This window comes from Tasmannia lanceolata, unplaced genomic scaffold (genome assembly GCF_043159265.1).
Source record: "Tasmannia lanceolata isolate RefF3 unplaced genomic scaffold, GAP_Taslan_0.1 ptg000012l, whole genome shotgun sequence".
NCBI classification, from domain to species: Eukaryota; Viridiplantae; Streptophyta; class Magnoliopsida; order Canellales; family Winteraceae; genus Tasmannia; species Tasmannia lanceolata.
In genome coordinates, this window is record NW_027518689.1 from 20,555,657 (window position 1) to 20,569,566 (window position 13,910).

General features: G+C 37.2%; 1 protein-coding gene across 1 annotated transcript; it reads right to left on the reverse strand.

Moving 5' to 3' along the window:
- Positions 1 to 243: 243 nt before the first annotated feature.
- Positions 244 to 10,527, reverse strand: LOC143888618 (uncharacterized). Its single transcript, XM_077393058.1, has 3 exons — positions 10,215 to 10,527; positions 414 to 478; positions 244 to 324 (listed from the first exon to the last, which is right to left on the reverse strand). The coding sequence occupies exons 1-3, from the start codon at positions 10,381 to 10,383 to the stop codon at positions 244 to 246; spliced, it is 315 nt and encodes a 104-aa protein (XP_077249173.1). The 5' UTR covers positions 10,384 to 10,527.
- Between the last annotated feature and the right edge of the window lie 3,383 nt (positions 10,528 to 13,910).

Below are 13,910 nucleotides of genomic sequence, written 5' to 3' on the forward strand. Positions count from 1 at the left end.
CCACTCCATTCTTTGGTAATGGAGTAGCTACTTTTGGATTGGGTTCTAGATTTGGTGTCATTAATTTGTACCTTGGAGGATCATTAGATGTTTTCTGTCTTCCTGATCATGTTTAATATTGCTATCCTTTCCTTGGCAGATTTCGCAGGTGCAGGAAGTGGACGACATCTCGCGGTGAAATTGAAAGGCATAGGAGATTTTGTCATTGAATTGTTCATGGGAAATTGAAGAAATAATAATAATTCAATGTTTAAAGAACTTAAAATACCGTGATGTTTGTCCCTTTAGTGAGTTTTGAAGTCTTAGGCTCCTCGCTGCCATGACCTGCACGATTTAAGACTCAAGATGTCATGAAGTTACATGAACAACAATATCATCCATTCACGTAGGACAAAGAGTGAGGCATAACATACCCGAAGTTCAAATTTTCTATGGAGAATATCAGGATCATCTTCTTCATCATGCTTTTGGTTACATCCTGTAACACAATACCCCAGAAAGCACATCCATAAATTTCATATTTATAATTCAAGAGAAAGCATAAAACTCGAATAAAAGCATTCAAACATTTTAAAATCAGAGAGAGAATTTGAATGGAAGTTACATAGGAATAAGAAAGAGCGTTAGTAAACATGTGCAATCAGTTGAATTTAAGATAAAATCAGAAACTGCATACTGCATCAGTGCAACAGAGTTTCAAGATTCTCTCCAAAGAGATGAGAACGATTGCTCATGCATAAGGAATTACTATGCAGAAAAAGGTAAAAAGGGAAAAGATCAGGGAGAATTCAAAGATTATATAATAGCTTACAGAGTTGAGGATTCAAATTTTGTCTGTGAACATGATGCCAAAGAGGATGAGTCTCTTGTGAACTATGATGAGACAAACGTCTATTGTGAGAAGGCTCAAGAAGCTGAAAGGAAGAGAAACAAGAACCAATCAAGCTGTCAAGGAAGAAGTTGAATGTGAAGATCAGGGAGAAATTTGGATTGATCAAGAGGAAATTAATTGCAAAGATCACGATCAAGTGGAAGAGGTGAAAGTATGTGGTGAATCAGCTCAAAGGGAAAATGAAGATACCAGAACAAAATTTGAATCTGAGGAATGTGAAGCAGTTGCCCATATCGAGCCTAACAAAGCCTCGGAACAAGAAAATGAGGAAATGAGTGCAGCTATCTGTGCTTGAAATGTCCAAGCTCAAGAAAATGAGGAATTGAGCAATGGCCCAAGTTCCACCAGCAGGGAGGGAATCTGTAGATGATAGTACAGTGGGGATTGAAGATAATTCTTAGATTGAAATGTGCTGCATGGAAAGTCTAAGGAAGTGGAAGGTTTTGGGAGTAGAGAACTTTAACATATGAAGCTCTGGCAGCTGCTGAAAATTCTGCTGCAGCTTCTCCTTTTAAGCTTGAGATGGGTCTAGACAACCAAAACTTTGAGGATTGCAGAGAACTTTCCAGGTTGAAAGCATTTGCTAGAACAAGTTCACATAAAATTAGTGCGTTGGCATATCAAGTTTCTATCCTAAAATGTAGTGCACATTCCCCATACAAGCAGATCGTAGATCGTTTCACTGGATAAGCATGAAGAAGGAGAAATTAAGGGAGAAAAGTCTTTTAACATAGCATCTAATGGTGAAGCCGATTCTTCAGCCAAATCAAGGGTTAGAAGGCTGGGTTTGGAGTGGTTTGATTTCCTCCTGCCGTAAATTGTATTTTTGTTTTTCTTGTATTTATTCCTTCTGTAATGTTTGTGCCTTTGTGGACCATCTTGGTTCCCTTTAATTCAATATATCACTATTTCAAACAAAAAAAAAACATAGCTTCTAACGAGTTCTGCAACTTGGATACTGATTTGTTTTCAGGACATGATGTAGAAGAGAAAGTGGAAAATTTGGTTTACAAAAATATAGCAGTTGTTGGTTTAACAATGGTAGATGTGTCACCTGTTGAGAGTCATCGCGGACTCTCCACAGTGAAGGAGAGGATGGGTCGGCACGGACGCGGGCCGAGGCGGGCCCACATGGATCTTTCCTATTCTAAACTAGGACTTGTCAAGTTGGTAGTTAGAGTTGATTCTAAATTGGGTTTTGGAAACGAGTAGCTTTAGGATGTTGGATTGTTTTAGGAAACATAATTAGTTACTAATTTTGTTTTGGAAAAGGGTAGTATATAGAAAATAGGGAAGTGGTTTAATAGGTTAGTTTCTTATTAGTGTCATGAAATATTCATGAAGATCTGTCATGCAATATCACAACTCAATGAAGAGTCCAAGATTTCAGAGACGGGGATGCAGAGGATTATAATCCGACGATTGAAACCTGAGTACAGTGGTACGGTAAGATAGCGGAGTATCTTGCTACATTCGAAGGGTTGGAGTACAATAGGTTTGTGAAGTTTAGAAATGAACTTAGCATGACTTGCAGAGAGTCAGCAGTGAAGGGGAGTGATAAAAGTTATCGCTGACTCTCCATGGCGCCGGAGGGGATGGGTCGGTGCGGACGGGGCGCGGGCGGACGCGGGCCCACATGGATCTTTCCTAGTCTAAATTAGGATTTGTCAATTTGGTAGTTAGAGTTAGTTCTAATTTGGGTTTTGGAAAGTGGTAGCTTTAGGAGATTGGATTGGCTTAGGAAACATAATTAGTTACTTATTGTGTTTTAGAAAAGGCTAATAAATAGAAATAGGAAAGTTTTTTAATAGGTTAGTTTCTAATTAGTGTTTCAAATAGTGTTTTTTGAGGGGGAGTGTTGATGTAGGTTCCATGGATGGAGTGGTGTATTGATGTCTTGTGTTGTCTTGTTGTTGTCGCGTTATAGTCTTGTTGTTGTCTTGTGGGTAGTTGTTCCACATGGAGTTCCTTGTTGGTGCTCCTTTGTTGGTGGTTGTTCTTCCTATTATGTTTTGTCATCGTCTTCGGGTTAGTGTAGTATCGTCCTCCTTGTTGAAGTGTTGTGAGGTTTCCTTAGTTGATTCATTGGTTGGTTTGTTAGTTTCTTTTTTGCATTGTTAGTTGTTGGTTCTTCATGTTGCTAGTTGTTTCCTTCTGCTTAGCGTTTGTTGGTGTGTTGTTGGTGACTTAAGTTGATGTTCTTTCACCATGCTTCGCGTTCTTAGTTAGTTGCTCCTTCTATTTGTTGTTGGTTGGTTGGTTGTTTGGTTGGTTTTTTGGTTGGTTTTTTGGTTGTTTGATTGGTTGGCTGGGTTGGTTGTGGTTGAGGTTGGTTGGGTTGATCGTGGTTGAGATCATTGCTGTTGTGGTTGATTGGTTCTTCGCGCTTGGTGTTATTGGTGGACTCGCTTTGCGAGTCCTGTTTGTTGATGCTTCTACATGTGTGTAGTTGCCTTGCATAATTTTGCGCATTCATTGTTGCTGTAGAGGTTTGCGTTGCAATCCACTTTATTGGTTCTTCTATATAGTGTGTGTAGTTGCTTTGCGCAGTTTAACGCATTCGTTGTCAATGTAGTGGTTTGCGTTGCAATCCACTTTGTTATTGTGGCTATAAGCCGGGTAGTTAGCGTTGCTCTCGGCCTTGTTTTTTTTTTTTTTGTAGCTATATGCCCGGTCATTAGCGTTACTTTCAGCCTTGTTGTTGTTGGTGGCTATATACCAGGTCGTTAGCATTGCTTTCGGCCTTGTTGCTAGTAGTGGCTATATGCCCGGTCATTTGCGTTGAATTCGGCCTTATTGTTGTTTCTCCCAGGCGACGTGTTGTGTGGCCTTCTTTGGTTGGTTGTTTCCCAAGCGACGTGCTGTGTGGCCATCATTGGTTGGTTGTTGTTGTGGGCTGATTTTCTATCGCCCTGTTGTTGGTTGGTTGTTGGTCCTGGTTGGGCTTCTTCTTCGATATGATGTTCTCTTGATCTCTACTCGTGGTGCTTCGTCGTTGTTCGTGTGCGCGCCTTTGGTGTGCTTATTTTATTCTATGGATCGTTGTTGTTTCCTTGCCAAGGCCCTTTCGTTCGATCGTTATTGGTGTAGATTTGATAGCCGTGCTCTGATTCAGGGGGAGGCTCTGTGTTGATCGCTCTGACGGTAATGCTAATTTAGGGGGAGCTTGTTGTTTTTGTGGCCGTTGAACTCGCTGTTGTACTAGTTGTGGCCATGGTCCTTTTTTGTTATGTTTTTTACTATGTATTCACCACACCAGCTTGACGGGGTGTGTTGTACCAAGCTGGCTATGTCTATGGGATTATTGTTTTTCTGCTGTATGGGTATTATAGTTGTTTGTTTTAGTTTTCTTTGTAGGAATCTGGAGTGTGGAGTTATACCGTATATACACCCCAGCTTGAGGGGGAGTGTTGAAGGGTATCTTAGTCATTATGTGTAGTGTGAGGGGTATTGTAGCCTTTGTACCATGTTTCCCTACTTTGGACCTATATATACATCATATTAATGGGTGGACTCCTAAGTGGAGAATCTCACCATCTTCACCCTCACACTTCTTCTTCCCCTCTAAACCCTAGCCACATTTCTAACATATATAAAAGGAGAGTGCAAAACGTGAAACAATATGTGAGTGAGAAAAAAAACATGAATAGAGTATTGAAGAGAAGTGGTGTACGGTTTGAGTCTTGGAATAGTATATTTAAGAGAACTCTCTCTCTTCCTCCCTCCTTTTGTGATTTGTGTTATTTGGGTTTTGCTTCTTTTGCTTTTGATCTTGTTTTCAAAAAACTTTGTGCATTGATCATTGTTTTATAAGGAACATAAAGAAAGTGAAAATGTTGACATTACAGAATGTTTCAGAGAAGTGGCAATTGGAAATTCAAATATAGACCAGTTCTCCGCATTTGTTGATCCAGCATAGTATCAAAACGAACACAAAAAAGAATTTGATTTCTGCACAAGTTACTATTTTAAATAGTCCAGAGACTGCTAAAATACTAGAATGATACAAAATAGAAGATGGGGATGCATGTAGGTTGTTGAGAAGATTTCTCGCAATCAAAGAATCCTGGGTTGACAATGTAAAATTCAGAACTCATTGGAAAACCGCAATTTGAAAGATAAAAGTGGATGTGATCAGCAGTGGTTCAATGAAATGTCCATTTCCACAGTAAAAACTGAGAAAAGGCCAGCAGAGTTGAAATCAAGCCACTGAGACCAATCAAGAGTTTGAAACATTTTTTTCTCATAGGTCTGAGAGCATGAAATATTGGCCGATAGTGACAGATATGAGGCAGAACACTCCAATTCTGAAAACGGAGCAGTTGAGCAACCATAAGGTCGGGTAATCGGCGACACCCATGTTGAGAAGGCAACCCTAGACAACTTGCATAGCAGTAGAAAGAGGGAGGAGGAGAGGGTTCACTTTTTCAACCATTGGTTGAAGGATTGAAAAGGTTTGGCAGATAGGTGCTGCACTATATTAGAACAAAGGGTTCATTATTTTGATGACATGTTGATTTCAGATGGATTTTTTTTTCTTACATCACTGCAAAACTATTCATCAATATGGACAATCATTTTGTTGAAGACACAAGTGGAAGTGATTCAAGGGTCTAGCATGCATTGTCAACTTCATTTTTAAATATAGATAACACAAAATGATTGATTTTATATCGCAGGACATGCTCCTACTTTTAATTCCACAAAGAAAATGTCCAATCAAGTGAAAGCAATGACAGGTAGAATCAACCAACAATGACAGGTAGAATCAACCAACATATTGCCATGTTGTGCAACAATTTTACTTTACACAAGTTCAATTTTTGTAAAATCTACTAATCAAGGTTTTAAATTTCAGTTTCAGTTATGGTTTCGGTCACCACAGAAATGGGACCTTTTAAGTTTCGGTTGGACATGTTGGTGGAAATCCTGTAAAATCACCGAAACGTAGGCAAACAATTGCAAATGATAGAGTTTTTAAATGAAACTTCAGGAAATGCTACAATAAACACAAATACAAACTTAGCACATAAGAAATACAGATATAGATAATGTTTTAATAATATAAAATACCAAAAGACATGTGTTGTTGAGCAAGTCCGTTCAGTTTTGGTATCGTTTCGATGGGGATGGGGATGGAAACATATCAGTCGTTTGTTTCATTGGAAATTTAAAAACATGTTACTAAATCCAACCAAGTAAAACAATGCCAAACATAATCACCAAAACCAATCTATGTTGTGTAAGGATTCAGCTTTAGATAAGTTTTGTGAGTAACGTGGTTCCAGAACCATCAAAATGAGTCAACTAGAGCCAGCCACAACTATTTTAACTATATAAAAAAAAAAGTTTCAAAAGCAAAGAAGCCTTTGAAAACCTTTAGGATTCAATCAATTTAAACAAAGAGATATGTGTTTTCGGAAACATGCATGTCAGATTTAAAAGGGCAGAAACAGTGTCGACCCAAGAAAAATTAATTGGAAGAAAATTTTCAGATCCAAGAAAAATTAAAAGGAAGAACCATTCAAGAAGTTGAATGTGAAGATGAAAAAGGCAAGAAAAAGGGAGGGCAAAACAGACAAATATGGCAAAAAAACAACAACATGCAAATGAAAAAAAAAAACTTACCGAGGCGTGTGGAAAAGGGTATTATATAGAAATAGGAAAGTGGTGTAATAGGTTAGTTTCTAATTAGTGTTTCGATAGTGTTTTTTTGGAAAGTAGAGGGGATTGTATAGCATGGGTAGTTTCAATACGTGTTTGAGTGCCTTTGCTTATATGCACAGAGAGAGAGAGAGAGAGAGAGAGAGAGAGAGAGAGAACATGAATGAAATAATGAAGTGAGAGTAAACATGAAAAAGTGGAAAAAAGAGAGGAGTGTGAAACGTGAACTCTTTGTTATTAAGAAGTTGTGTATGGTTGCTGCCATCAACAGTATTCAAGAGAAATTCTCCCTCTCTCTCTTCCGCTCTTTCTCTTCCCTCTTCTCCTTTTGTTGTGATCTTTTGTGTTGTGGGTTTAGTGCTTCTGTTTGATCTTTGTTTTTAACAAGTGGAATCAAAGCTTTTGTGCTTTGATCTTGATTTTCTACATCAGCAAGCAAAGGTGAAACAGCTAGAGAAGTTGCACCAGTGATCATTGGACAGATTTTAGAATAGGAACATATTGGAAAAGAAAGGTTACTAATGTGTGTGGCTGTGTGTTCTGAAAAGGTCACGGTCCTAACGGACATGGGTGATGGGAAGTGTTAATGGGCTTTTTAGTCTTTAAAAGTAGTTTTGATTTAGAAAGTGTGGTTTCTAATTAGTTTAAATGGGTTGGGCAAATCGAAAAGGAAACATGGTAATATGGTAGTTTATATTAGTTTTATTTTACGGTTAGTTTTAAATGTAACTGTTGAAGGGTATTATAGTCATGGTTTTAAATTTCGATCGGATTTCGTCGGGACCGAAACGAAATTGCACCGAAACCGAAATTCCCGAAATGTACCAAATTTCAGTCGAAATTTCGGTGAAATAATAGATAAAATAATATTATTTTAATCCTTTACCAAATTTCGACCGAAATTTCGGTTTAAAAAATCGATATTTTGAGAGCTTTTACCAAATTTCGCCCGAAACCGATATTTAAAACCTGCGCAGCTGCGCTAGGAGTTATCTGCACATTAGTGGCTTATAAAGCCACCGATTGGTTCGTATGGAGGGTCCACCTTTGCGGGGTCCAAAAAAGCGACCAATTGGTGGCTTTATAAGCCACTAATGCGCAGGTAACTCCCTGTTCAGCTGTGCACGCACACTTTTCTCTCTCTCTCTCTCGTTCTCTCTCTCTCTCTCTCTCTCTCTCTCTCTATATATATATATATATATATATATATATATTATATGGGAGCTCCCTAAGGAGACTCCATATTCACTCTTCTTCTTCTTCCTTATCAACAATAACATGGTATAAGAGCTGATCCAATAAACAAAATTCAAAAAAGGAAGGAAACCTAGCCGCATCTCTCCACCTCTCCCGCATCTCTCTCCTTGTCGTAAAATCTTGCTAAGGAAACCTTGCCGTAAAACTCTCTCGCGCGCGCATCCCTTTCATTCACATACAAAGGGACTGCTCCTAGCATAAGCGGTAAAGAAGGAGGTAGACTCAAACAAAGTGACGTCGGTGGAAACAAATATCGGCGAAGCCGAGGACAGTAACTCCGATCACTTTTCTGGGTACGAAAGTAGCACAGAAAGACACAACGCTCCGCCCGAGGATCCAATTTATCTAGCCATGGGGTAAGGGTGTGAACAAAGCAAACACAGCCAAAGACTCTTGAAACAGTATGTGAGTGAGAGAAAAAGTGTGAATAGAGTATTGAAGAGAAGTGGTGTACGGTTTGAGTCTTGGAATAGTATATTCGAGGGAACTCTCTCTCTCTCTCTCTCTCTCTCTCTCTCTCTCTCTCCCTTTGTGATTTGTGTTATTTGGGTTTTGCTTCTTTTGCTTTTGATCTTGTTTTCAACAAGTAGTATCAAAGCTTTGTGCTTAGATCTATGCTTTCCACAGAACATAAAGAAGTGAAAATGTTGAGGTTACGAAATGTTCAAAGAAGTGGCAATTGCAAATTCAAATATAGACCAGTTCCTCTCAGCTGGATCAATGTTTCAAAGAAGTGCCAATTGCAAATTCAAATATAGATCAGTTCCATGCATTTGTTGATCAAGCATAGTATCAAAATAGACACAAAAAGAATTTGATTTCTGCACAAGTTACTAATTTAAATAGTCCAGAGACTGCTAAAATACTAGAACAATACAAAATAGAAGACGGTGATGCATGTAGGTTGTTGAGAAGATTTCTCACACTCAAAGAATCCTGGGTTGACAATGTAAAATTAAGAACTCATTGGAAAATTGTAATTTGGAAGATAAAAGTGGATGTGAACAGCAGTGGTTCAATGAAATGTCCATTTCCACAGTAAAATCTGAGAAAAGACCAGCAGAGTTGAAATCAAGACACAAACCAATTGAGAGTTTGAAACATTTTTTCTCATAGGTCGAGAGCTTGAAATATTGGCCAATAGTGACTGATATGAAAGAGAACACTCCAATTCTGAAGAGGGAGCAGTTAAGGAACCACAAGGTCAGGTAATCAGCGACACCCATGTTGAGAAGGCAACCCAAGACAACTTGCATAGCAGTAGAAAGAGAGAGGAGGAGAGCGTTCACTTATTCAACCATTGGTTGAAGGATTGAAAAGGTTTGGCAGATAGGTGCTGCACTATATTAGAACAAAGGGTTCATTATTTTGATGACATGTTGATTTTAGATGGATTTGTTTTCTTACATCACTGCAAAACTGTTCATCAATATGGAAGTGATTTTGTTGAAGATACAAGTGGAAGTGATTCAAGGGTCTAGCATGCATTGCCAACTTCATTTTTAAATATGGATAACACAAAATGATTGATTTTATATCGCAGGACAATGAAGTGAAAGCAATGACAGGTAGAATCAACCAACATATTGCCATGTTGTGCAACAATTGTACTTTAGACAAGTTCAATTTTTGGAATTTCTTAAATTTCAGTTTCAGTTATGGTATCGGTCATCACGAAAATGGGACCTTTTCAGTTTCGGTCGGACATTTCAGTGGAAATCCGCAGGCAAACAATTGAAAATGATAGAATTTTAACATGAAACTTCAGGAAATGCTACAATAAACACAAATACAAACTTACCACATAAGACAAATATCTATACATAATGTTTTAATAAAATAAAATCCCAAAAGACATGTGTTGTCACGCAAGTCCGATAATTCAATACATACCATCTTTTTCACCTGTAATTCATATAAATATTTATACATAGTACAAACACCGCATTTCACATGCAATTCATAATGAGTCAACTAGAGCCAGCAACGACTATTTTAACTATATATAAAAAAAAAGATTCAAAAGCAAAGAAACCTTTGAAAACCTTTAATATTCAATCAATTGAAATAGCAATATTCTATCAAATTCAAACAGAGCAACAGAAATTTGGGTTCAATAAACAGAAAATTGGGTTCAATAAACAGAGAGATAAGCATGCATGTCAGATTTAAAACAAATGTCTATACTCTATAGCAAGAATTGTCAAGAAGATGAAAAGGGCAGAAACAGAGTCGACCCAAGAAAAATTAAGTGGAAGAAAAGTTTCAGTTCCAAGAAAAATTAATTGGAAGAACCATTCAAGAACTTGAACGTGAAGATGAAAAAGACAAGAAAAAGGGGGGGAAACAGACAAAAATGGCAAAAAAAAAAACATGCAAATGAAAAAAAAAAAAAACTTACCGAGGCGTGTGCAAAACCATTCGTTATCATCCTCAACGGATCGATCCGGGTTTGTTAAGTCGACGAACATTGGTGCAGAGAAATTTTCATAAAACTCGTCGAACTCAAATTCGTAAGTTTCATTTGGATTAAAGTGACAGAACTCTTCGTCATAGTGATCAAACTCCATTTCTGTCTGAGAGAGACAGATAGCAAGAAAGATAGATTAGAGAGAGAGAGAGAGAGAAAGAAGAGATTGCAAGAAAGAGGGATTAGAGAGAGAAAGAGAAGAGATTAGAGAGAGAAAGAGAAAGAGCAAGAGCAAGAGCAAGAGCAAGAGGCAGAGAGCTGAGAGAGAGAGGGAGAATTAAGAATAGATTGAGAGTCGGTGTCTTTCTTTCCTCTCTCGCTGAAGGAATTTATTTATAGCTCTTTATTTCTATTGTGCTTGAATAATTGCACGAACTAAGCTTGTCTTTTCTTTTTCAATTATGTTCTTTTTACTGTTATAAGATGTTTCAATAATAAAAGACAAGATAAGTTTCTGCCCTTATCAAAACATTGTAGTGCGAAAATCAATAGGCATATTAAAGCGATTAAAGAAAACGAAAGGTTGGCGGCTATCTTGACATTTCATGTTTTCTCTACTTCACAAAAATAAAATCAAGACCGTTGATCTTGTTGATCCTCGTGAGCTGACCCACGTGACATCTAGTCCTATGGAGGCCTGTTTGGATTGCAGGAAAAACATTTTTCAAGAAATTTTTTCCTAGGAAATATTTTTTTGTTTCCACAGATTACGGGGAAATGATAAATTTTGAGTATAATCATTATAACTTTTAAGGTTCCTCCTGTGAACAAACGTTGAATTGTGGTTGTTTATGTCACTTTTATTTCTATGTAATAAAACAATGGAAAAGCAAAATGTTTTTCTTTTCCAAACTTTTCTTGAAATTTCATGGAATCAAAACAAGGAGCAGAGGAGGCTTGATGTGTCAAGGAGATATGATCATCCCATATAAGTGGAAACAATGGCAGTGGACCAGAACTGTGATCATAGTAGGGGTGCAACTTGGGTCGGGTTCAACCCAATTTTGAGTCGGGTTCGGTTGGCATTTCCTCGGGTTGGGTTGGGTTGGGTTAGGGATGGCTTTTCCAAACCCGATTTAATTTCAAGTTGGGTTAGGGATGATGCCTTGGCAGCCTGACTCGACCCGCACCCGCCCTTTGTCCTCTAATTTTATCTTGATTTTCTTTTTGTTATTGTATTTTTCTATCTGGCACGAACTAAACTTGTCTTTTCTTTTTTAACTACTTGCAGTCCTGTGCGATGCACGGGGCAACGAAAAATTATGTTCTTGAAATAATTTTTACTATAACTTAAGAGCAAAACAACCCAGAATAGAATACCAGATGTTAAGGTGTAGAATTCCTTTTTTATAGGTGTAGATTGTGAAACATTAGTATAGAATTCCGTTTATAGATATAGATGAGAGATTTTAGCATCTATTTTCTCTTTAAGAGAAATGGAGTACACTAAAGAGGGAATATAGAACGATTTGTTTTTCTAGAAAGAACTTTTGGAATTCCAAAAGTGTAAAACGGTGTGCAACATCCCCTTAAAGTGTTTTTAAATTTTAGAATGCAGTGGGGGTGCCACCTGGCGCCACTCCAGCTTACCACATTCAGCTATATATATATATAGGAAATTAAAACGGAAAACATTAAAAAAAAGTGCCTAAATTCAAACCATAAGGTACGACACAACTGATTATGGGTGTAGACGGTTTTCATTAGGAAAGGAATTGGGAATTGTGTAACTAATATTTAAAAAGAGAAAATGATCAAAAAATGGGATTTTTAACTGAAAATCTCAAAAAAGGGTTGAGTTAGCTAAATTCTCCGAAAGGGGTGAAACGCATCCCAAGGCATGTTTTAAGACAAAAATGCCCTTGAGTTGCTTGTCCCTCCAAGAAGGTAAGAAACGGATCCCAATGCATTTCACCTAACCTCTACCTTTTTACCTTCTTCTTCCCCACACCAACTGATGAAACTCCATTGCCTGTTGTAAAACTCCATTGAAATTCCATTGCAGACCGATGAAACTCCCCTTGAGAATATCTAGATTTTATTGGATCTCTTTATTTTCTTTGGCTATGAAACCTAAGGTTCTCTAGTAGTCCATTGTCATACATTTGCTTAGGTTTAACATGTTCCTTACAATGCTATGGTGTATTGTCATCATCTTGTTTTGTTTGTTAGGGTTTTGTTATGGTTTTGTTAGGCATTTGTTATTGTCATCATCCTCTTTACAATGCTATGATATATTTTCATCATCTCCCTATCTCTCTATTGCCCTCTATGTTTCTATTTAGAGTAAACCCGGATGAAACTCATGTCTATACAATTAGAAGCACTATTTAAATGTGTAGAAGCAATATTTTGTTCTCGGAACCACTATTGATATGTGGGAACCAGTATTTAGTCCTCTCAACCACTAAGTAGTGGTTCCAATGATTTGAATAGTGGTTCTTAATGTGGAAATACAGTGAGGACCCTATGTAGAATATCAGAACCACTATTTAAACACTGAGGTAATCTATTTATACCGTCCTAACCACCATGTAGACCTCCGAATCACTATATAGTGGTTCCGACAGTATAAATAGTGAGAATAAAAGGTTATGCAATCAAAACCACTATAAAAAGTGACAATCAGTGTATAAATAGGGGATTAAACACTCAGAACCAGTAATTATACGTAGGAACCACTATTTACCACTATATAGTAGTTCTGAGGTATAAGTAATGGTTTTGAGGTATAAATAGTAGTTCTGAGGTATAAATAAAGGTTCACACATTCTACTGGTATTTCATTTGATGTCAAAGTTGCAATGAATTTATGAACAATGGGTTAAATAGTTGTCTAAACACTCAGATCTTATGGTGGTTCATAGTTTAGATGGCCTAATACTTGTTCTGAGAGTTTAAATTGTGAGATTGAAAAAGTTATTCACTCAAAACCGCTATAAAAAGTGAGAATGGGTGTATTTATAGGATTTTAAACACTCAAAACCACTAATTATACCTAGGAACCACTACTTACCACTATGTAGTGATTTCGAGGTATAAATAGTGGTTCCAAGGTATAAATAGTGGTTCCATAGTAGAAATATTGCTTCACACAATCTAATGGTATTTCATTGGGTGTCAAAGTCGCAATGAATTTATGAACAATGGGTTAAATAGTTGTCTAAACACTCAGATCTTATGGTGGTTCATAGTTTAGATGGCCTAATACTTGTTCTGAGAGTTTAAATTGTGAGATTAAAAAAGTTATGCACTCAAAACCCTATAAAAAGTGAGAATGAGTGTATTTATAGGGTTTTAAAGACTCAGAACCACTAATTATACCTAGGAACCACTATTTACCACTATGTAGTGGTTCCGAGGTATAAATAGTGGTTTTGAGGTATAAATATTGGTCCATACATTCTGATAGTATTTTATTGGGTCTCAAAGTTGTCATGAATTTATACACAGTGGTTTAAACACTAAGAACCACATTGAGATGAAAGGAACGACAATTAAATCCTTGCAAGCACTAATTGTGGTTTCAAGATTCATGTGAACCACAATTACAGTCAAAACCACTATAAAAAGTAAGAATGAGTGTATACATAGTGGTTTAAACACTCAGAACTACTAATTATACAG

What these genes read in the sequence shown, in the direction of transcription:
- LOC143888618 (XM_077393058.1), bottom strand. Translation starts at nt 10,383, where the DNA reads ATGGAGTTTGATCACTATGACGAAGAGTTCTGTCACTTTAATCCAAAT. An exon ending in ATGGTTTTGCACACGCCTCG is followed by an intron (nt 479 to 10,214) that starts GTAAGTTTTTTT and finishes ATTGTGTTACAG; the next exon opens with GATGTAACCAAAAGCATGAT. An exon ending in ATAGAAAATTTGAACTTCGG is followed by an intron (nt 325 to 413) that starts GTATGTTATGCC and finishes TAAATCGTGCAG; the next exon opens with GTCATGGCAGCGAGGAGCCT.